Source organism: Molothrus ater, chromosome 4, assembly GCF_012460135.2.
Source record: "Molothrus ater isolate BHLD 08-10-18 breed brown headed cowbird chromosome 4, BPBGC_Mater_1.1, whole genome shotgun sequence".
Taxonomy (NCBI): domain Eukaryota; kingdom Metazoa; phylum Chordata; class Aves; order Passeriformes; family Icteridae; genus Molothrus; species Molothrus ater.
Genome location: NC_050481.2, coordinates 64,590,986 through 64,610,489, shown reverse-complemented (window position 1 = coordinate 64,610,489; position 19,504 = coordinate 64,590,986). Strand labels below are relative to the sequence as shown.

The 19,504-nt window shown below is 39.1% G+C and overlaps 1 protein-coding gene across 1 annotated transcript in view; it reads right to left on the bottom strand.

The window, feature by feature from the left end:
- Nucleotides 1–4,462: 4,462 nt before the first annotated feature.
- Nucleotides 4,463–19,504, bottom strand: part of LETM1 (leucine zipper and EF-hand containing transmembrane protein 1) — a 29,030-nt gene continuing 13,988 nt past the window's right edge. Inside the window, exons 6-14 of the mRNA XM_036382088.2 lie at nt 16,699–16,902; nt 16,128–16,247; nt 14,926–15,057; nt 14,136–14,306; nt 13,360–13,515; nt 12,428–12,562; nt 11,678–11,865; nt 9,666–9,804; nt 4,463–8,385 (exon numbers count right to left, since the gene is read on the bottom strand). Coding sequence (XP_036237981.1) covers nt 8,236–8,385; nt 9,666–9,804; nt 11,678–11,865; nt 12,428–12,562; nt 13,360–13,515; nt 14,136–14,306; nt 14,926–15,057; nt 16,128–16,247; nt 16,699–16,902 — 1,395 coding nt within the window. The 3' untranslated portion in view covers nt 4,463–8,235. The remainder of the gene's footprint in view (nt 8,386–9,665; nt 9,805–11,677; nt 11,866–12,427; nt 12,563–13,359; nt 13,516–14,135; nt 14,307–14,925; nt 15,058–16,127; nt 16,248–16,698; nt 16,903–19,504) is intronic.

Here is a 19,504-nt window from a genome sequence, read left to right as displayed (position 1 = left end):
TTCACAGGGCCTGCAGTGATGAGAGAAGGTGCAATCATTTTCAATTAGAGTAGATTTTGATTTGACATAAAGTAGGCTTTAGCACTCCATGCTATGGTCTCGTTGAGAAGGTGATGGCTGGTTAAAAGTTGGACTTGATGATCCTGTAAGTCGTCTCCTACATAAATGACTCTGATTCTGTGATACCAGGAGCGTAGTAAGGCACTGGAACGGGAATTTTCCAGCATGCCCCATCCCTGGAAGCGTTCAGGGCCAGGCTGGACGGGGCAGCCTGATGTAGTGATGGTGATCCCGCCCATGCGGGGAGGTCGGAACGAGGTCCAACCTCACAGGGTCCCTTCCAGACGAACCATGCCGAGAGTGTGTGAAGCAGAGGCCGTGAGCGTCACGCAGGCTCCTGGGGACGAAGGAGATGCGGGATCCGGGCGGCATTCGGACGGGATTCGACGGACGGGATTTGAGCGGGATCAGACGGGTGGGATCAGACGGGATCAGGGCAGGGTCCGGGCAGGATCAGACGGGCGGGATCCGGGCGGGATCAGACGGGATCAGACGGGCGGGATCCGGGCGGGATCAGACGGGATCAGAAGGGCGGGATCAGACGGGCGGGATCCGGGCGGGATCGGACGGGATCAGACGGGCGGGATCCGGGCGGGATCAGACGGGCGGGATCGGGCGGGATCAGACGGGCGGGATCCGGGCGGGATCGGACGGGATCAGACGGGCGGGATCGGACGGGATCAGACGGGCGGGATCCGGGCGGGATCAGACGGGCGGGATCCGGGCGGGGACGCTCCGGCGAGCGGGCGGCGGGCGCCCCCCAGCGGCGCGGCCTGGCGGTGCCGGAGCGCAGCCGGAGCCCGGCGGGATGCTGCTGGCTGCTCCCGGGGCTGGGACACGCGAATTTATTCTCCCTCTGCTCTCCTGAAAAACTCAGGGGTCGTGTCTGCTTCACCCGCCACCGGCCATCGCGTATTCAAAGCTGAAATGAGGTTCCCAAGCTTTTCCCTCGCTTTCTCAAGCATCCAGGTTCCAGCAACAACTTCAGGGAGAATATCACGCCTGATGGTACACATATAAGTACATCAATGCTTTTCTATTTCTCTATATCCTATATTTATACTGTATTTCTCTTGATTGAAGGTGTGTTTATATCCAAAAAATTAGAACAAATTAATTTTATAACCTCCCACCCACTCCAAGGAAAATGACACAGAAGAATGAGCAACAAAAATGCTACAATCAGCTCTCCCTGCATATTTCCATTCACTGTTACAAATCTTCCTTGAGCCTGGCTAGGGGAGCTGTTTTCCACACCAGGTTTCTCTTGAGCACAAACCTACAAATTATGTACCAAAAGGCATGGAAAATGTACAAATAAGTGGATTTCTGTTAGTGTTTTCTCCCCTGTCATTACTTGAAAAGGGCTTTTGGGTTGACACCAGTCAATTCTTGAATTTGAAAGTCCAAAACCTAGATAGCCAAAAGGGTCTCATTTTCAGAGTACAAAGCATTTTCTGGGAAGAAGATCCAAGTGGCTTAGGTAAAATTCAAGTTAAATTACACTGAGTCACTTAGGGACAGCAGTGTTGGTTTCATCACAGAATTTAATGGTTGCAGAAGGTAGGTCTAAAAATAGTCATGTGCATGGCTTCCTCTCAGTGTCACTCTTGATCTTGAAGACTCATCCTAGGATCATATTTTCCACTGAAGTGTTGTGGCTTATACATCTCCTGATGATTAGAGCATGCAGGATTGGAAGGGAGGGGTAAAAGCATCCTGCTCTTAGGAGCAGAGACTGCACAGGGCCCACACAGGAGCTGGGGCAGTTATGACTGAGGAAGGTGAGAGCAGAGCTTGATGAAGGCTGCTGATTACTGGAGTTTGCACAGACCAAGCACTGAACACCATCCAGTGAGGAGGCGTTCATTGAAAACATTAATATTTCAACTCCACTTCCACCAGGGCAAAGCCAGGTTCTGAGGAACTGACTTGCAACAGGGACTCCATGTACCTTTTCTAATTGGTCCTGCATATTAAAGGATAGAGAAAAGGAAAAGTTGGGGGATGGGAAGGATGGAGGAGAAATACCTGCTGATTTGCTCACTACTTCTGGATTACATCTGTGGAAAAAAACACTTTACAAGTCTTGAGTAGGCAGCTAAGATCCCTGGTTTTCTTCACAACAGGTTGTTACTTCCCATCTTTAGTAAGATTATTAAGACTACTCTCTCTTTTTTTTTCTTGTAATTATTTTTTTGTTGCTCATCTCCCATTTCCCCTCAGCTCCTTGCTGAAGCTCTCCTTGCAACAGAGTATGAAAATCCTGTTTAATCAAGGACCTGAAAATGCAGTTAGAAAATACTATGAAAAAGCTTGGATGGCTTTTGGGCTGGAGCTAAGACAAAAAGAGGGATGGAGAATCCAACATGCACGGGAGAGCTGACATCTCAAATTGCTGGCTGCAGCACTCCCTGAGCCATAAATCAGGCTGCTCATGAAGGGGCTGCTCTGCCAATATACATAGAGAGAAATACTAGATGGAAAGCAGCAAATCTGCATTAGATCCATCTCTAGCATAGCAGAAATCCTTTACACCACTTAGATGGGAGAAACTGATGTTTGCAAACCACAGAAGGTTTGGAAAGGGTAAAATTGTACATGCTAATGAGCCCCCAAATAATTTTGACCTGTGAAGGATATTTAACTACTGAGAAAGATTTATATCCAATAATACACAAAAGTGGAAGTGAACCCAGGGTATGGGGAACTAGAAACATACTACAGACATCCTCCTGCTCACATCAGCATTGAGAAATAATTCAAGAAAATACCAAATATATGTAAGCGGTGAGAAAAGTGAGAATCCTTAGCCAGAGAAACTCCTTGGTATGATCTGTCACTGTCTGCATTTGGTATTTTAAAAGCTTATTGCTACAAAATGCTGTACTAGGTCCTTGGACAGACTCTGCTCTGGAGAACTTGTTGTCTGCCCAGTCACTGTCAAGGAGGTTTTATGTTACAGTGGCACAAGAGCCAAGAGATGGATTATTGATAGACTGGGCATTAACTGAACACAGATTTCTCAAGCCTCAGGTCGATGAAACAACCACAAGGCCATCAATCTCTCACCACCACTATGCAGATGTGTTCACCCTCTAAGTGACATTTCACCAAAATAGTTTGCAATAAAACTCCCCCATTAATCCTTTTCAGACCACAATGTCATGAATTCAGAGGTTTTCCCAACCAGTTTTCTGCCTGCCTGCAACACCAGCCTGATGCAAAAGAAGATTCCATCCAGTGAAGTCACAGCAATATGTTCATTATCTGCTATTAGAGCAGGCAGTTGCCATTCCCTCCATGCATATTTGCAGACAATGCACAAATCCATGTCTGTAATTGCACTGAGTCTGGCTGAGCTGGAGTTCATTTCCCCTCAGCAGCCCTTGCCCTGGGAGCTGGAAAGGTGTTGATAACAGCCCCATTTTTTGGCTGCTGCTGAGCAGGACTGGCACAGCACCAGCGCTGTCTCAACATTCCCCCCATCCATGGGCTGGGAGTGGGCAAGGTGCTGGGAGGGAGCACAACTTAATTTACCAAAGGTATATTCTAGACTCTGTGATGTCAGCTCAGACATAAAGCCAAGGAAGGGAGGAGGGAGGAAGGACATTTGTTATTTACAATGTTTGCCTTCCAGAGCAACTTCCTCCCCTGCTGAAGCCCTGCTTTCCAGGAAGTGGCTGAATATCACTTGATGATGGGGAGTAGAGAATAAATCTTATTTTTTCCTCTTTGCTTGTGCGTGCACAAACTTCTGCTGTTGCCTTAGTAAACTGCCTTATCTCAATCTACAAGCTTTCCCCCTTAGATTTTAACACCATTGTTATCAAGTGTCATAAAGATTCATTAAAGAGTGTAATAACCAATTTATCTCAGCAAAGAGAACAGTGGATCCAGAAGTCAACCTCTTTCTTGGGAGTTCAGTAAATATTATCAAGGACACTTGCCAATGTCCACAACTGTTTCACAAATTCAAACCCCAATTCCTCTGCTAGTCAGTTTGACCACTCACACCACACCTATTCACCCCAATTAAAGGGTCATTAAAGGAAATTCTTAAAGCAAAAGCTTAAAAGGAACAAGTTCTGCCACTTTTAAAGCTTTCTATTTGGTATTTGGCTTTAAGCAGAAGGAGGAAGAATTTGCAATACAACCTTGCTTATTTGTTATTATTTTGAAAGCATGTCAAGGCAGAGGGTTGTCTTCAGCCACCTGTTGAAACACTTGACACTAGAGAGCAGATTCAGCATTTGCATGTTCCCAAATCCTGTTTTAAAGCAGACAGGAGATTACTTTCATAGACACAGCTCATCAGCATCCAGCCCTGTGCTGGCATCTCATCTGAAGAGCAATAAATTAACACTAAACAAGCAAAACCAACAGAAAAATAATGGAGAGATTAGGTTTCAAAATGATACTTTTATTGTAACTAAACAAAGGACACAAGCTCCAATTAAAATAAAAAATTTATACTGAGTTATGGCAAACACAGGACCAGTATGCTCAGAGCACAGACAAATTATTTTCAACTTAAATTTATAACACAGGCTGAAATTCATCAACTGAAAAGCAAAATTTGGAATACATATGAAGAACAGAATATGGGATTATTCTTTTAATTAAGTACACCCCATTATTTGATATTAACAATTTAAAAGTATTTAAATACATGCTGAAGTAGCTAAAGTTAAAATTATTAGCAAGGTATGCAGATATAAAGTTACAAGAAGTATTTTGGAGTTGTATAAAAGATGCAACCTTTTCCCCCTGGACAAAGCCTATGTTAGTGTAAGGTACAATCCTGGCAAGAGATATTCTCTACCTGCATGCAGTCCTGCTGACAAGCTGACTGAACCAGCCTTCTGGCACTTAACCTGCAGGGAGATTGACTCTCACAGTATGTAGTCAGTGATGAAAATCTCTCTGAAAACCATCTTTTGGGCTAAGATGAAAAAGAAACAAGTTGCTCAATAAAATAGCTCCTATAACACACTTGTTTTGAAGGGGGGAAAGAAATCACATCCTACTCTACTTCTCTTCCCTGTTCCTAAATGGATTTTTAAAAAAGGTTTTTTGTGTGTTTTACATTTTCCCCCTGAATAGTTTATAGTCAAAATTTATTTGAATCTGCAACAACCTCATCAATGGTCTTACAATCACCTAAGTCTGAGCTCAGAGGCTTTGCCTGTGTAAGTCACAAAGTCATCGAAATCTCACATATCCTTTAAATTATTTAAAGAAATATTTACATCTCCTGATTAAATATTCACTCAGGAATAAGTTCTGACCAGTTAATGTACACTTGTACACTCATCCTTTCTCTGAATGTGCTGCAGCTTCTGGTTTTTTGGTCAACACCAAAGGCAACCAAGCACATTAGCTGGAGCTACTCAACTCTGCTGCAGTTGCCTGTATCACCAGTCCAGAGCTGCTTGGGAGGTTCAAAGTTGGGTAAAAGTGGATCACCAAGGGCTTCCCTAATCTTTTAAAGCTTGCAGAACATGTGTTGTTCAAGTCCAGGTATCATGGGTTTGCCTGCTTTCAACAGAAGGAAGGCATTCCCCATGAAAGCCCTTCCTGTGGTTGGTGTGCACATCCTGTCATCGCTTCAGGTCACAGCAGAAAGCTGCCATTCCTGACTGGCATTAAAAGGAATTTTATGTAATCTGTAAAGATTTCACAATATGCCCAATTTCATGCAAGTCCGAATGCATTCAAATTAATCAGAATATTCTTCATAAAACAAAAAAAATCAGCTATTTTTGGCTCCCTTCTTATTTAATCCACAGAAAATTTAAGTGAACAGTAGACACAGAACTGCAGCACAGTGTTTTAAACTCCCAAATACTGCAATCAGTCAATTTACTTTCAGGACAGTTAAAGCTCTGTAAAACTTTAATCAATAAATATTTGAAAACAGCTTTTTCTGCTACTTCCCTGGTTTAAATCTGCATGCATTCAAGTGAATACAATTCTTAGGTTTTTGATATTCCATGAAAGGTAGCAGGCAATTTTAGAGTATCTTTACCACGTTTCAGGAATGTCAAGTATTATTCTTATACATTGTTTTAAAATTGAAAATATGCCACTGTAAAAACTGAGCGTACTTCAAAGCCCATAAATTCTAGCTGTAAATTATAAAATGGAAAATTAGTTTCTAGATTGTATTTTTGTGAAATCAGTTTTATTGTTGAATTTTCATCTAACACAAGCATTGGCTAAAAAAAAAAAAGCACATAGTGAAGTTGGATCTTCAAAAATCTACAAAGTGACTTCCTTGCTGAAATCTCCAAGGTAATCTTGATTTATGAGGAAGAGAACAGCCCCCTTGTTTTGGGATAGATGAACCATAAAGATTGTACTGATTTGAAATTTCAGCTTCATCACAGCAATTTCACACTTCAGATACAATTACAGTAATTCTCAGGAGGATCTTGCTGTAAGCAGCTTTCTTTGCAAACTGTACAGAATATGAACTCAATAGTTGAACTAGACACTGACTTTTTCTAGAACTGTACATCTCACTGTACATATTGCTTTGAAAACAACTAAATACAATGGTCCATATCATGCAAGCCATGAGACTGTCAAAACTTCTTTTGTTCCACTAACTTCAAATAAGTTTGTACAAATAATTTAGCCAATCTAGATAAATACTGCACATGGAATTATGCTGAAATATGCTTGGGAGTTGGTATTTTCTACAAAAATATGCTACTATGACTAAAAGCATTAAGTACTAACTGCCCACCTCAATATCATCATGTACAGTGCCATTGTCAGATGTGCTCTCTATAATGTACACAAAATCAAGAATGGTTGTACATTTTATAATACTGGGTGCAAAATAAAAACAGAATAAAAACCCCAAACCACAACCCTGCTGGTTCAAGCCACAGTACTGTATTTCATAACAGATTTTAAGAAAAGTGTAAAATTTAGGCTACCATGAATTATGGAACATCCCAGAGTTAGTATTTTAGTTTTAAAACTTTAAAATTTACTGCTAAGAAGAAATATTAATGAGAAAACCTTGACCTACAGCCAGTATGTAGCCACACATTTAAAGACAGTGACTATAAACCAAGGATGTAATCAAAGACCTGGCAATACCACAAATGACTTGTTGACTGCACGGTAAGCAAAGCCATGAGATGAACATATTTATGTACTCTGACTATACTTTGTTAATGACTTTATACCTGAGATGAAAATTGAGAGGTAAGAAAACTAGTCATGGTGTAAATAATTATCAGATGAAAAACAAGCACACAAAGATAGCTACATTTTTTAAAATATATGCAAAAAGATCATAACTGACATTTTCTCCTTTTGATTATTTTCATCCTGCTATTCAGACAAACACTTTAACTCACTTTACCATGTGACAGATTGTGTTCTGAAACTATTTTAAAGGCTCCTGTGATTCCAATGCTTTAATAATTCATGGAATTTTGAGTAGAAGCAACATACTCTACTCTCTAGTCCTATGAAATTTAAGGCACCCATAAGTAGCAAACTTCATGCCAAGTTTCCACTCTAGGGAAAAATAAATCTAATTTTTCCCTTCAACAGAAAATAATAATAACCATGAATTCATAAAAGTGATCAGAATGCCACATTCTCTGTCAGTGAGGCAACAGCTTAGTGATATTTAGCTTAAAAACCCCTAAACCTACAGAGCTACTACTGAAGCCACAGAATCTTCACTAGCAGATTAGAAAATGTGTAATATTGTGATGGAACAGAAAGATTGTATTAAATTTTGAAAAAGTTAAAAGGTAGAAGCAGAGCAAGGTTGGGCCCCATGTAATGATGGAAGAAAACAAACGGGAAACATTTCTCCATGATAGATACACTGAATTTATACAGCAAACTTCCAGGTTTAATGGATCACTGTACCACAACAATGAGTGCAAATACATGTTTTTGTGGGCAGGAGCACTGCTACAGAAGCCTATTCTGTTTTCATCAGTATGGAATGACACTAAATCACTTCTTTGATGAATGGAAATTTCATTCCATATGTCAGAAAACTTATCTACGATTTATTACCATAATCAGCTCAAAACACTTCCCATAATCACAAAGCTCAAGTAATATGTAGCCATTAGACACAGAAAGATATACAAGATTTTGGTTACAACTGTGATTAGCTTCAGATTCTGAAGCTTAATTCTTTGCTTCTGCAGCTTCCTTATCATGCTTTTCCTTTGCTTTCTCTTTTTCCTCCAGTTTTTCTTCTTTTTGAAGCAGTGACATAATCTCAGCAACCTGGCTGGTGCCAATATCAATATCTTCTTTGTCAATCAATTCTACAACCTACACGAACATAAAATGAAATTGAGAGCACATTTAGGTTTTACATGATGGAGGCGTTTTCCTACAATTAATTTTGTTAAGACAACAAAAGTATTCAGTTCTTGTGTTCAAGAAAAACAGCATTTTCTTTCGTACATGGAAGACAAATTCAAACCACAACCAGGTACCTCAAACACATCCAGAGTACTAAAAAAAAGCTAAATTGTAAACTAAAAGACTTAGAAGTTTTGACCTTTGTGTGTGCAGTACACAAAGACATTTTAAAGCATTAGTAAAACATATTTTGTCTGTTTCAATGGAAAGCTGAGATTCAGTACCTGTTGAAAAAGTATTTAAGACAGTAATTCATAGGCTTAATTTTATTTAAGAATACCTACTCTATCAGACAGGCACAAATTTAGAAAAACTTAAAAGTAGAGGGGGGGCGTTTCAGAAAGCAAACGAAAAGAATAATCTAGTAAATTATTCTAAATTCCTTGAAATAGTTTTTTGGACAAATGTATTCTTGGCATATCTCCTCAAGTTCCTAGACTTATTGTGCAACATATGTAGAATTTACAAGTACATTTTATCTGTGTTGCTAAATGTGCAACGGCTGTTTAGAGACAGGGAAGATAATCACCACTGGGGCAGTAGAGAGGAAAAATGTGTTTCAAAAGGCTGATACTATATTTTCTAGCTGGCCATAGTTTAAATGCTATTTCTGTATCCAGTTGCAGAATGACTTGAGGGAAGTAAGCTTCAGGACAAATCTAAATTTACCAAGTGAAAAAGAAACAAGAAAATGAAGGTGAAAGGGTGAGAAAACCTGCGAATGTTCAGCAAAATGAGAGAACAGGACAAATCAGGCAACAAACACAACTTGCTGTCTTTCAAGCACAGGAAATACAGATCTCAATGAAATATCTAAAGTATACAAATAGGCAAGCAAAGCCACTATTTTGTATTGATATGAAATACATCAATGGATGTTATGTCAAGACTTTCCCTAACAGTGGTAGTTCTACTCCCTCCCATTTGTAAGTAATAACAAAATTACCATATTTTGAACTTGACAAACAAAAAACCTACAGCTTTAAAGGTTATGTGGTAATGGACATGGATTCCAACCCCCACCAAAAGATGCTGTTATATAAGATCTATTTACAATACATGCCAAAAACCTCACTGGCACCAAGTAAAGACCCTTGCAAAAGACTGCACTATGAATTTATGCCCAAACAGGCGCAATGTTTGAAGGATGGTTAGTCTTACTTTCTTTAAGAAGTCCACAAACTTACCTTAACAACATTATCTATATCAATTTGGCCATCCTTGTTTTCATCTAGTGCCTCTGCAATCCTTGTTAGCTTCTCCTCTGGAATCTTCTGAATTTGTTTCATTGCATTAATTAGCTCAGTAATGCTGATGAGATTCTTCCTGAAGAGAAAGCACAAACTTTACATGACAAGCAGTTACTCCAGAGGAATAAGGTTGACAAAAAGCAGTACTGGAAGCTACTACACTGCAGGATGCTTGTAAAATTATTAATTAATTATTTATAATCCTAAACAGAATGCAAAAAAAACAAAAAGGAGTTACTGATCAGAAAGCAGATTTTTATCTTACCATCACATCTCATGTTTTTAGTTTCCACATGTTTACTGAACAAATATAAGTACCCAGAAGCATTTGAAATAAAGTTTTCTGTGCTTCCCAGACTGTGTATCTAATGCCCTTTGTCCCTTCACTCCCCATTTACCAAAGATATAGTGCCATGTTTCTGGCATCCCTTTACATAGAGGGGTGGCTGACAGAAAATCAATGAGTCACAGGAAAACAAAAGCTGAGAACTAATCACTTGAGCAATTGAGCTGTTTTGTTAAATCAGCTTCACTTGCTCCTGTCAAGGACCAGACTCTGGGGAAGGAAGGACCAGCAGGTTTCAGATGTTACTCTCAGCTCACTGATCTCATGATCTTTGTGTGTATTTTGCTAGTTTGAAGAAACATCTTCCAGCACAGATCCAGCTGAAATGCAGGAGACAGTGAAGCCAATAAATACGAAACAGAAGGGCCTTATCAGTGTAGTCCCAGCTCTTCTGGACACAGAGAGACTTTTATGCAAGGAGCATTTCTCATGCTGCTGCTAAATGTCCTGGACATGGCTTGATAAGGACTGCACCATCCTGAAGGTTAAAAGACAAGCCTTTGACAACTAAGCAATATTTAAACTAGTAATTTTCAATCAGCCACAATCACCTACAAAATTATCCAGAAAACCAGCCATTACAAAGTATAATTACATTCAGTACAAGCAGATTCTGCATTGTATTGTTAGTTTACAAATTCAGATGGTTTTGATCAATGACTTCTCTATAGCAGCATTCATATGGCTGCCTTATTACACAAAATCTGCAACAAATGACCGTTTGCCCTGGGGACTGGAAAACACAGAGCTCAGAAGCAACAAAAGCAGAATCCCTATTTCTGTTTAGTTATGCTCTTTGGGAGATGCCATGCTCTCTTATTGAATCACACAAAATGGTGCAAGCATAAACCAGATTAATACAGCATTCATGATTACAAGCCATGAGAGTTTGTATCACAGTTTCCAAGTATTTCAGAGTGTGTAACAAGCAGTGTATGACCATTAACATAGGATTGCCTGATTATTTCCAATAATATTAAGACCTGGATAAGTGTTGATAAATGAATTTTGTAATGAAACTACCAGGAAAGATCTTTCATTGAAAATCTGTGTATTAAAAATTGAAATGAAGTCAATCTCCTGGAAAGGGAGTGTGTAAAATGATCCCCTCACTTCCATTAGATGCATTTCCCCACTTGTCTCAAGACACCATAGACCCTTGCATTTTTTTTTTTTCCTCACTAACACCTTTGTTACTAAATAACAACAAATATGCTCACACACTGTTGTGCACCTTTTCAGTCAATGACACAGGGCAAAATTACTGTGTGAGGAGCATGACTAAGGGGATGATTTCATCTGTAATCCATTTTGTACCAGAGGCATGGGCAAAATGGTAAGATTCTAATCAACACTCTGACTTTCAGAACACCCTCAGGATCTGGGGAATTATACATCCTTTTTTCCTTCATCAGTTCAACCATATTCAGCCTTAGAAGAGAGAAAATCTGCAGCACAATTTTGTAGATTTTATTTTTAAAAAATCAATTATCTCAATATTCTAAACAAGTTATTCACCAATTCTTTTCTAACCACACATCAGACAAAAGCAAGAGTGAAGGTGAATAGCCAGAGACACACCCAGTGCTCCCAGGTCACTTACCCAGCAGGAGTATCCTCACCATCCAGCTTTGCATCTGCTGTCTTTTGACTTGTTTCTAATTCTACAATAATTTTGTCTATCTGACCAATCATTCGGTTCACTCTCTTTGTCAGTCGCTTGCTTGCCTTTGACTCTTCCACTGCCTCTTCCTCACCAGTTTTAGAAAGCTCCTTTATCTCTTGCAAGTCCTAGAAGAAATGGTCAAGACAGAGAAAAGCTTTTGCCAATGTGAAGTTGCAACAGCAGATACTACTGACTTCAACCAGCATTTCAAGACAGGAGCCATTTGTAGATGAAATACAAATCTAGAGACATACAAAGCCAAATAGAATTAGAACAATAAATTTTAATACTGCTGCCTTTTTTATGTACCTCTTAAATGTTATTTTCCACACTTTTCATAAGACTGGATAAGGTTAATTTTACTTATCTTGGAAATTTCTGTAATACTGACATCTACACTTACTAAGAAAGAACTGCAGCATGCAGCAGTCAGGCAGCTCCTGCTGCCCCAGTCCCCATGGGAACAAGAGCAGGAGCAGGAATCTCATCTGCTGGGAACTACTCTAGTGGTAACAATTTCAACATGTTACACAAATGAGGCTCTGCATTGTCACATACAAAGTTCATTCACTCAGTTTCCAACTTCAGACTAACAGACAACCAAGAAAGATAATCTTTAAATTTGTGGATCACTTCTGCTAAAACTAAACATGAACAGAAAAAGAACTTCCATGCCCTATTCTTCACCTCATTATATTCCTGGATATCATCCTTCAATTCCTCAAGCTCCTCCTTTTCCTTTGTTAGTGATTTTTTCTGTTCCTGTAGCTTGGTGCAAGCATCACTCAGCACATCAATCTCCTCCTTGGTGATTTCCTCACCCTGTAACAGAAAACATACACAAATTAGTGAAAGGTACATTTGTGATCTTCCTGCAAAATTTTCTAGCAGAAAAGAGAAAACACAAGATTTTTTTTACATGTTTGGAATCACTACTATCACATTTTGAGGCTAATACAAGATTTTAAATGGTAAGGCAGTTAGTTAATTTGCTATGGTACAGTTTTTTGAAGTGCACCAGTATTAAGTTCAGCTAATGTGATTGATTATGTGAGTTTCTGAAAGTCCATTCCTGATCATCTCATTTAAGAATGTTTAACTTCATTCTTGGGCTAAGCAATTGAAACAACTGAGAAACAATTCACCATATATGGGAAAAGATAAATTACACCAAAAAAAAAAGAGTAAAGTTTGGAAAGCTGAGAAAGTTTTCTACAGCTGAGAAAACTTTTCTACAGTTCAACTGTAGAAAACTATCTTCAATAACCTTTGTGAGAATGAGGATGAACATCCATAGTAAGTACACCTGTCTCTTGAAAAGTGCATAATAAAATATGCACAGGCCCATTCCATCTACAGATAGTGCAAATGCCCCCCCTCAAACAGGTATATTCATTTCAATAATGCAGAGAGATAAAGGAGAGGCTCTGACATGTTTTGCTCTGACTTCAGCTTCTGCATTGGTGAATTTTCAATCCACTGAGTAGTTGCTTTTAACTGACAGAATGTGGAAAGAGGGTCAAAAGTGAAGGGCAGACAAGCAATTTATCACAGTCCTCACATGAATGCTCTGAATCTTTACATTTAAAAGTATGAAAATGTGTGGTTCTCCAGATTACCTTAATGCCTTCCAGCACTGGTGCTGTATCTATCAGTGCCTCTGAGTGCACTGCTGCACCTGCCCGTGCCAGTTCTGGTTCAGTATCCATCACCACCTGGCTTTTTTTAGCTTGCAGAGCAGTTGCTTCAAGATCTGCTGCTGGTTCCGCCGCTTTCTAAATTTAAAACACCTCATTAGGTTGCACTTAAAAAAACCAAAATATTAGCTGTATTAGCTTCAGTAAAGAATGACTTGTAAAAATAGAAATAGTTGCCAAAGTAGAAACACACATTTTTATGAGAAGAGGTTAAAAAACTGCAACATTTTAAGTGGTTTCACATTAACATACCCGCTTGTATTTCAAGAACTACTTCTGTGAGCTCCTGAGGCTTAATTCACTAATGAAGCAGGCCAGCAGCTTTTATAGTCAAATACTATACAGCAACATTATCAGGTTAATGACAAATAGAGCCAAAGACAGGAACATTTAAAATGTGGGGTGCAGAAAATTTAAAAAACAAAAAACAAATCCACTATCTTTACTACAGAAAAAGAAGTCTTCTCTTACTCCTTTAATTAAGAAGGAAGAGAAATCAAAGATAATTAAGACAGAGCCAATATTTTATAGTAAACTATTGTGTTGCAATCAGTTTAAATATTCTCTCACACCTTCCATATGTGGATTTTAAGTCCAGTTTCTTGCAGACAATACTCAGAGCAGAGGCAGTAATTCATAACATGCTAATGTTCACATCACTTGACATTTACTCCTCAGTAGTTGTGAGCAGAACTTACCATGGCTGCAGCCTCAAGGGTTTCTTTGGCTTTCTCTGCAGCTTCAGACATTTTCTTTTCTTCATTTTCTTTTCTGATGGCTTCTTCTTCCTGAAGTGTTGCTTCCAGTCGTACTTTGTTATCTATTTTTTCACCTTCAACTTCTGCCACTTTCACTTGAGCCTCTTTGGCCTAAAAATAACAAAGTAGCTAATAGAAGTGTGTACATACATACAGGTATGGCTGCATAATGCAGGTTTAGATATCCTGATTGAGATAGGTAGTACAGGTATGCTAATGAATAAAGTCAAAGCCCCCAGATGTTACCCTATTTTTGCATTTCTCAGAAAAAGATGACTCTCTGTCTTGAGAAACTTTTCGGTTTTGGTGGAAACTTTTGGTGAACTTTGGTGAACTTTCCACCCTGAAATCATACATGTTCTTCATTCTCTTTCTCTCAAGACTACCAACAATCTACTCTGATAATTTCTCTCTCTGCATAACATCATGTATTTTTAAGTATTAGTGTCTTTCTATGGCCTGAAGCATTCATTGTTTTTTCATATGTGAAAGGTGTATTCTAAATCTTCTTATGCCCTTACTGCCTGCTGTCATGTAATCCAATATTGCCCTGTGTTTGCTTTATCCTCATATCTCTCCACATAGAACACAACTTCTGCCTTTGAAGGTCACACAAACCTAGCTATGATTTAGTTTTTCAAGGAAAAGCAAGGAACTGAGAAGAACATCTGCTTGTCTGGGTGGATTTTCAGTCATGACACCTTTACACACTATGTCCATCAATACTTACAGCACTGTCTGGTAGTGTCTGAAGGGTTGTTTTGAGCTGATCAGCTGGAGAAAGGGTATCTGGAAGATACATGGCTCTGGATAAAATAAGCAACGAAGTAGGAATTTCCTGGTTCAGGTGCAGATCTAACCACTGTAAGTGCAATACAAAAAACAAGTCTTTAATTTCAGGATGTTTTATTCTTTTTTACAAATAAAGTCAAGCAAAAGTAAATACATTTTCTTTACCACTACTTATCAGTCAATATCCTAATATAGGAACTACTGACTACAATCAGCTAAGAACTACAGCAATTGCAATGAAATATAGGAAGATGTATTTTGTTTGAAGAAGTATTTCAAGAAATAGTGAATGAATATTTGAACAAATGGTTTGTTTCACATGCATCTTAAAATCACACAACCATTTCAGTTGGGCTAAAGATCATTCATCTAGTTCCAACTCTCTACCATGGGCAGGGGCACCTTCCACTAAACTGTTCCTCAGAGCTCCATTCAACCTGGCCTTCAACACCTCCAGGGATGGGGAGTCCACATCTCTGGGTAACCTGTGCCAGTGTCTCACCACCCTTATAGAAAAGAATTTCTTCCTAATATCTAATCTAAACCTGCTTTCCTTCTGTTTAAGGCCATTCCCCCTTGTCCTATCACTACTGTCCTTGTGAAAAGTCCCTCTCCAGCTTTGCTCTAAGCCCCCTTTAGGAAGTGAAGGTGCTATAAGGTGTCCCTGGAGCTTTCTCTTCTCCAGGGTGAACAACCCCAACTCCCTCAGCCCATCTTCATAACAGAGGTGCTCCAGGCCCCTGTAATCAACTTAGTAGCCTCCTCTAGACATGTTCCAACAGACCTTCCTCTAAACCAGGCAACACCAAGAGACTACTGATCTACTAGGTGAAAACTTCCTTTGAGCAAGATAATAACTGACAAGACAAACTTTCAAAATTGCAAATATATTTCAGGTATGTTAAATTTAAAGTATCTGTCTGCATCATCAAAACATCATGGTCAAAAGGCAGTAACCCACAGCTACTACGTACTTACAAAGTACATGGGACAAAAAAGCCTATTAAGAAGAAAGACTGTTTTAACCAAGCCTTTAATGAAAACAGAATCAAAATGACTTCTCAGAATCAGGACAAAATCCAGAGCATCAGAGCTAACAGTTGGAACTAGGTCTGTGTATTGAGTCTTGCAAAACCATACCTGTTTCAGCTGTTCCTTGAGACGCTCCTCTGTCACACCAAGAGCTCTCATCCCTCGGGCACGACAAGCTGCCTGCAGTTCTTTAACAGTCAGGCTATCAACCCCCTCTTCAGCAATCATCTGCACAATGGAAAGGAAATCTGACCGTGTTAGAGCTCAAAACAGAGGCACCACCAGCACTGCAGAGCCACGTGTTACAACAGCCACTAGAGGTGCTGTGCTAACATAAAACAGCCCCAGCTGCTCCCACTGCTCCATCATGGCCAGCCAACCCCAAGCTCATACTTCTACCAGCTCCCTTACAAATTATAGTTTCATAGAAATGTTTTATTTTGTGATAAAATTATTTTAATTTCAATTAGTGATAGATTAAAAAAAGATCATTTTTTCTTGACAAATAAGGACGCTTCTGATTTTAAGCTCTTCAAGCCTTTTTGTTCAAAGTTCTCAGAAAAGACAATTAAAACAAAAAAGGGAAAATGCCTAGAAAAATGGACATACATATATCCATACACACTCATTACTGTTATGTGTCAAAATTATTACCCAGTGCCTATTCAGAATGACTCACCTTGTCATCTGCTTTTATGCTCCTCAACCTCATTGTCAGCTGGAAGCGGAGGAAGTTATTTGTCCCAATTGACTGAAGTTCCAACAACTTACAAAGTGCCACCAGCTGAGGCCTGGTCAGATTGTCCAGTGTCAACTCATCTTCAAACAGTTTAGAGAACCTCAAGATCTCCTCATTACTGGGTCTTTCACCAGTTTCCCTGATCTGTGAGAAAAAATCAAACACACACAAGGCTTTTCAAAGCAGATGTTATAGTTGGGCATTATTTTGAATAAAAACACTCTCCTCGTTTGTCAAGCACTTTGCAACAGTTTTGGGATAAGAAATAGCACATAAGGACAGAATGAAAGACATTTTAAAAAAAACCAAACAACTACTTACTTAGGCAAAAGAATTGATAGTGCTGACAGTTTCCAACAACACTGAATAATGTACTTAGGATAAAACTAACAAAACAAAAATTAGATGCACCTGTACACTAAGGAGCAGGTCTAGCTGACTTGCACTGCCATGAGATACCTCAAGAAAAAAAAAAATATATATATACACACACCTTTGAGTTAATAAATAGTTGCTGCAGGAGTTAGACTGGCAGATATTTGTTCTGGTACCATATTTACTAAATACAGAAACACATAAGATAAAGATGGGAAGATAAAGTAAGGATGGCAAAAATTTTGCAACACTGGTGTTCCCATGAAACACAGATTCAGACCCTGAACTACCTACTTCTCTTCCTTTGTTACACTACTCTGGCTTTCAATTCCTAGATGTTCTGCAGCACCTCAGTGCAAATGTTTTTGTACTTGAAGTTATTCCAAAGTTGAAAGCACTATTTGGGAAAGAACTCTGCATCTTTGTGATGGCACTGTTCTATGTAACTGTTTGTATAAATGCAAAGTTAAGCTCTTAAGTGATGTGTTACCAGTGAATTCCCAATCATTAAACCCAATTACTGGAAGCTGAAATAACAGTTCAAAGAAGTAGGAGAAAAATTCTCAAGTCCCATCTGGTCACAGTAAAGCATTATCACCTATATAGATGTTCATTTTTCTATTTTAAGTATGCCACCAAAAGCTTATTAGTGACATCACTACATCAAAAATCTACAGAACTTACAATTATGTATTCCCAGTCTTAACATCTTCAGTCTAATCACAGATATAAAAAACCCCTTTTCCCAATACTTCTACATTTTTAACTCTTGTAAAGAAAACATAAAACTAGGTGACATCAAGTACAGTTCGAAAACCTGACATTACCTGTACTGCCTGACCTATCATGCCTACCTGTTTTACCTGCAAACTCAAATATTTTAGTGAACAGCTACTGAGTACAGAAAAAGGTAAAAATCAGGAGATGAGATGGCCTTGAGCCCATTAACCTCCAGGATACTTTTGTAGCAAAGAAACCATCTTGAAGAAAGAAAGGTCAAAGGCCTTGTTGTTCCACTTTGCCAGTGCCTTCACCACAGGAGCCAAAAATGGCACTTCAAAAACACAGGAAGTATTTTTCTCCCTTGTTTAAAGATGAATTTTGAAAGAGCCAAGCATGTGTTTCTTGAAAGTACAAACTGAAGCTTTCTAGTACATCACTAGCTACAAAGCAACAGAGACAAATTCTGGAATTATGCAGCAGACACATTAAGCCTGCAATCAATGGCTCTTGCAGTATCAAATACTTCACCACAGAAGCCACTGTTAAAGAGAAGCAAAAAGGTGGGAAGCATTAAAGCTCCTTCTTGTCTGACATTTATTATCCGGTACAGCGAAATGAGATCAATGAAGTTTGTCTCTGTGGCACAAATGAGAAATATAAAGCTGTAAAAAGCACACCCACACATATGAAATGCAGAGCTTGAAACTTCTTTTTTAGTCATCAGAGGAACTTGGGACTTCCTCCAGCAAATGTGGAGTGAAACATCATTTATTTCCATGAAAATTAACGGCCAAATGTAAATTCTCAGTAGCAGTTCTTCCAGAAGAAAATTAAATTTTCTGAACATGAAGCATGAGTGGGCAAGTTCCCAGAGCCTGCAGGGGCAGTGCCTCAGCCACTAACTGCTGTAACTAACCACTTACAATGTTCTGCAGATTCAAAAGAACAGAAACAGATGACTGCAGAGAGACTTCAAAGTAGGGAACTACTTTGCAAAACAGGGACTTTGCAAGAAGTTACTGACTGGCAAAATTTACCACTATGATTATGTGAGGTGATCTACGTGGCACTATCAACATCATCTTATCACCCCACACTTCATTCTTAGCCCTGACATGTAGGAAAATCTTAATCTATTTGGAAGAGGTTGTAAAGTTCATGTCTGAAACCCCTGGGCTTATGTGCCTTTTTCTGTGCAAATACACATCCTCTCCAAAGGAGGGGACCACTACCTTTCTTTCAACAAAACACTTGGTGATGCTGTTGGCTCCACCTCTTATTCAACAGCCCCACAATTACGAGAAATCAGAGCTTAGGACTGTCCTGAGAAGACTAAAGAATGCATTTTTCATACCTCCAGGGAGTACCTTATTCTCACCTACAGTTTGGTGAAACCTAAAGGCCATTAATGTAGGAGGCAGATGTCTGACATTTAAGTCTGTCAGCAACTGAACTTAAATAGGAATTTTGTACAACAACTACATTCTAGCTAAACTTCAGATTATACCACATTCTAGTCAGTATAGCAACTGTGCACTTAAAAACTTGTTTTTACAAGCAGAATTAAATTTGATCAAAAAAAATTAGTTTTCCCCCCATTAAGTTTCAATCAGTTAATTAGGAAAGAAGTCAGTTTTCATACTCTGTG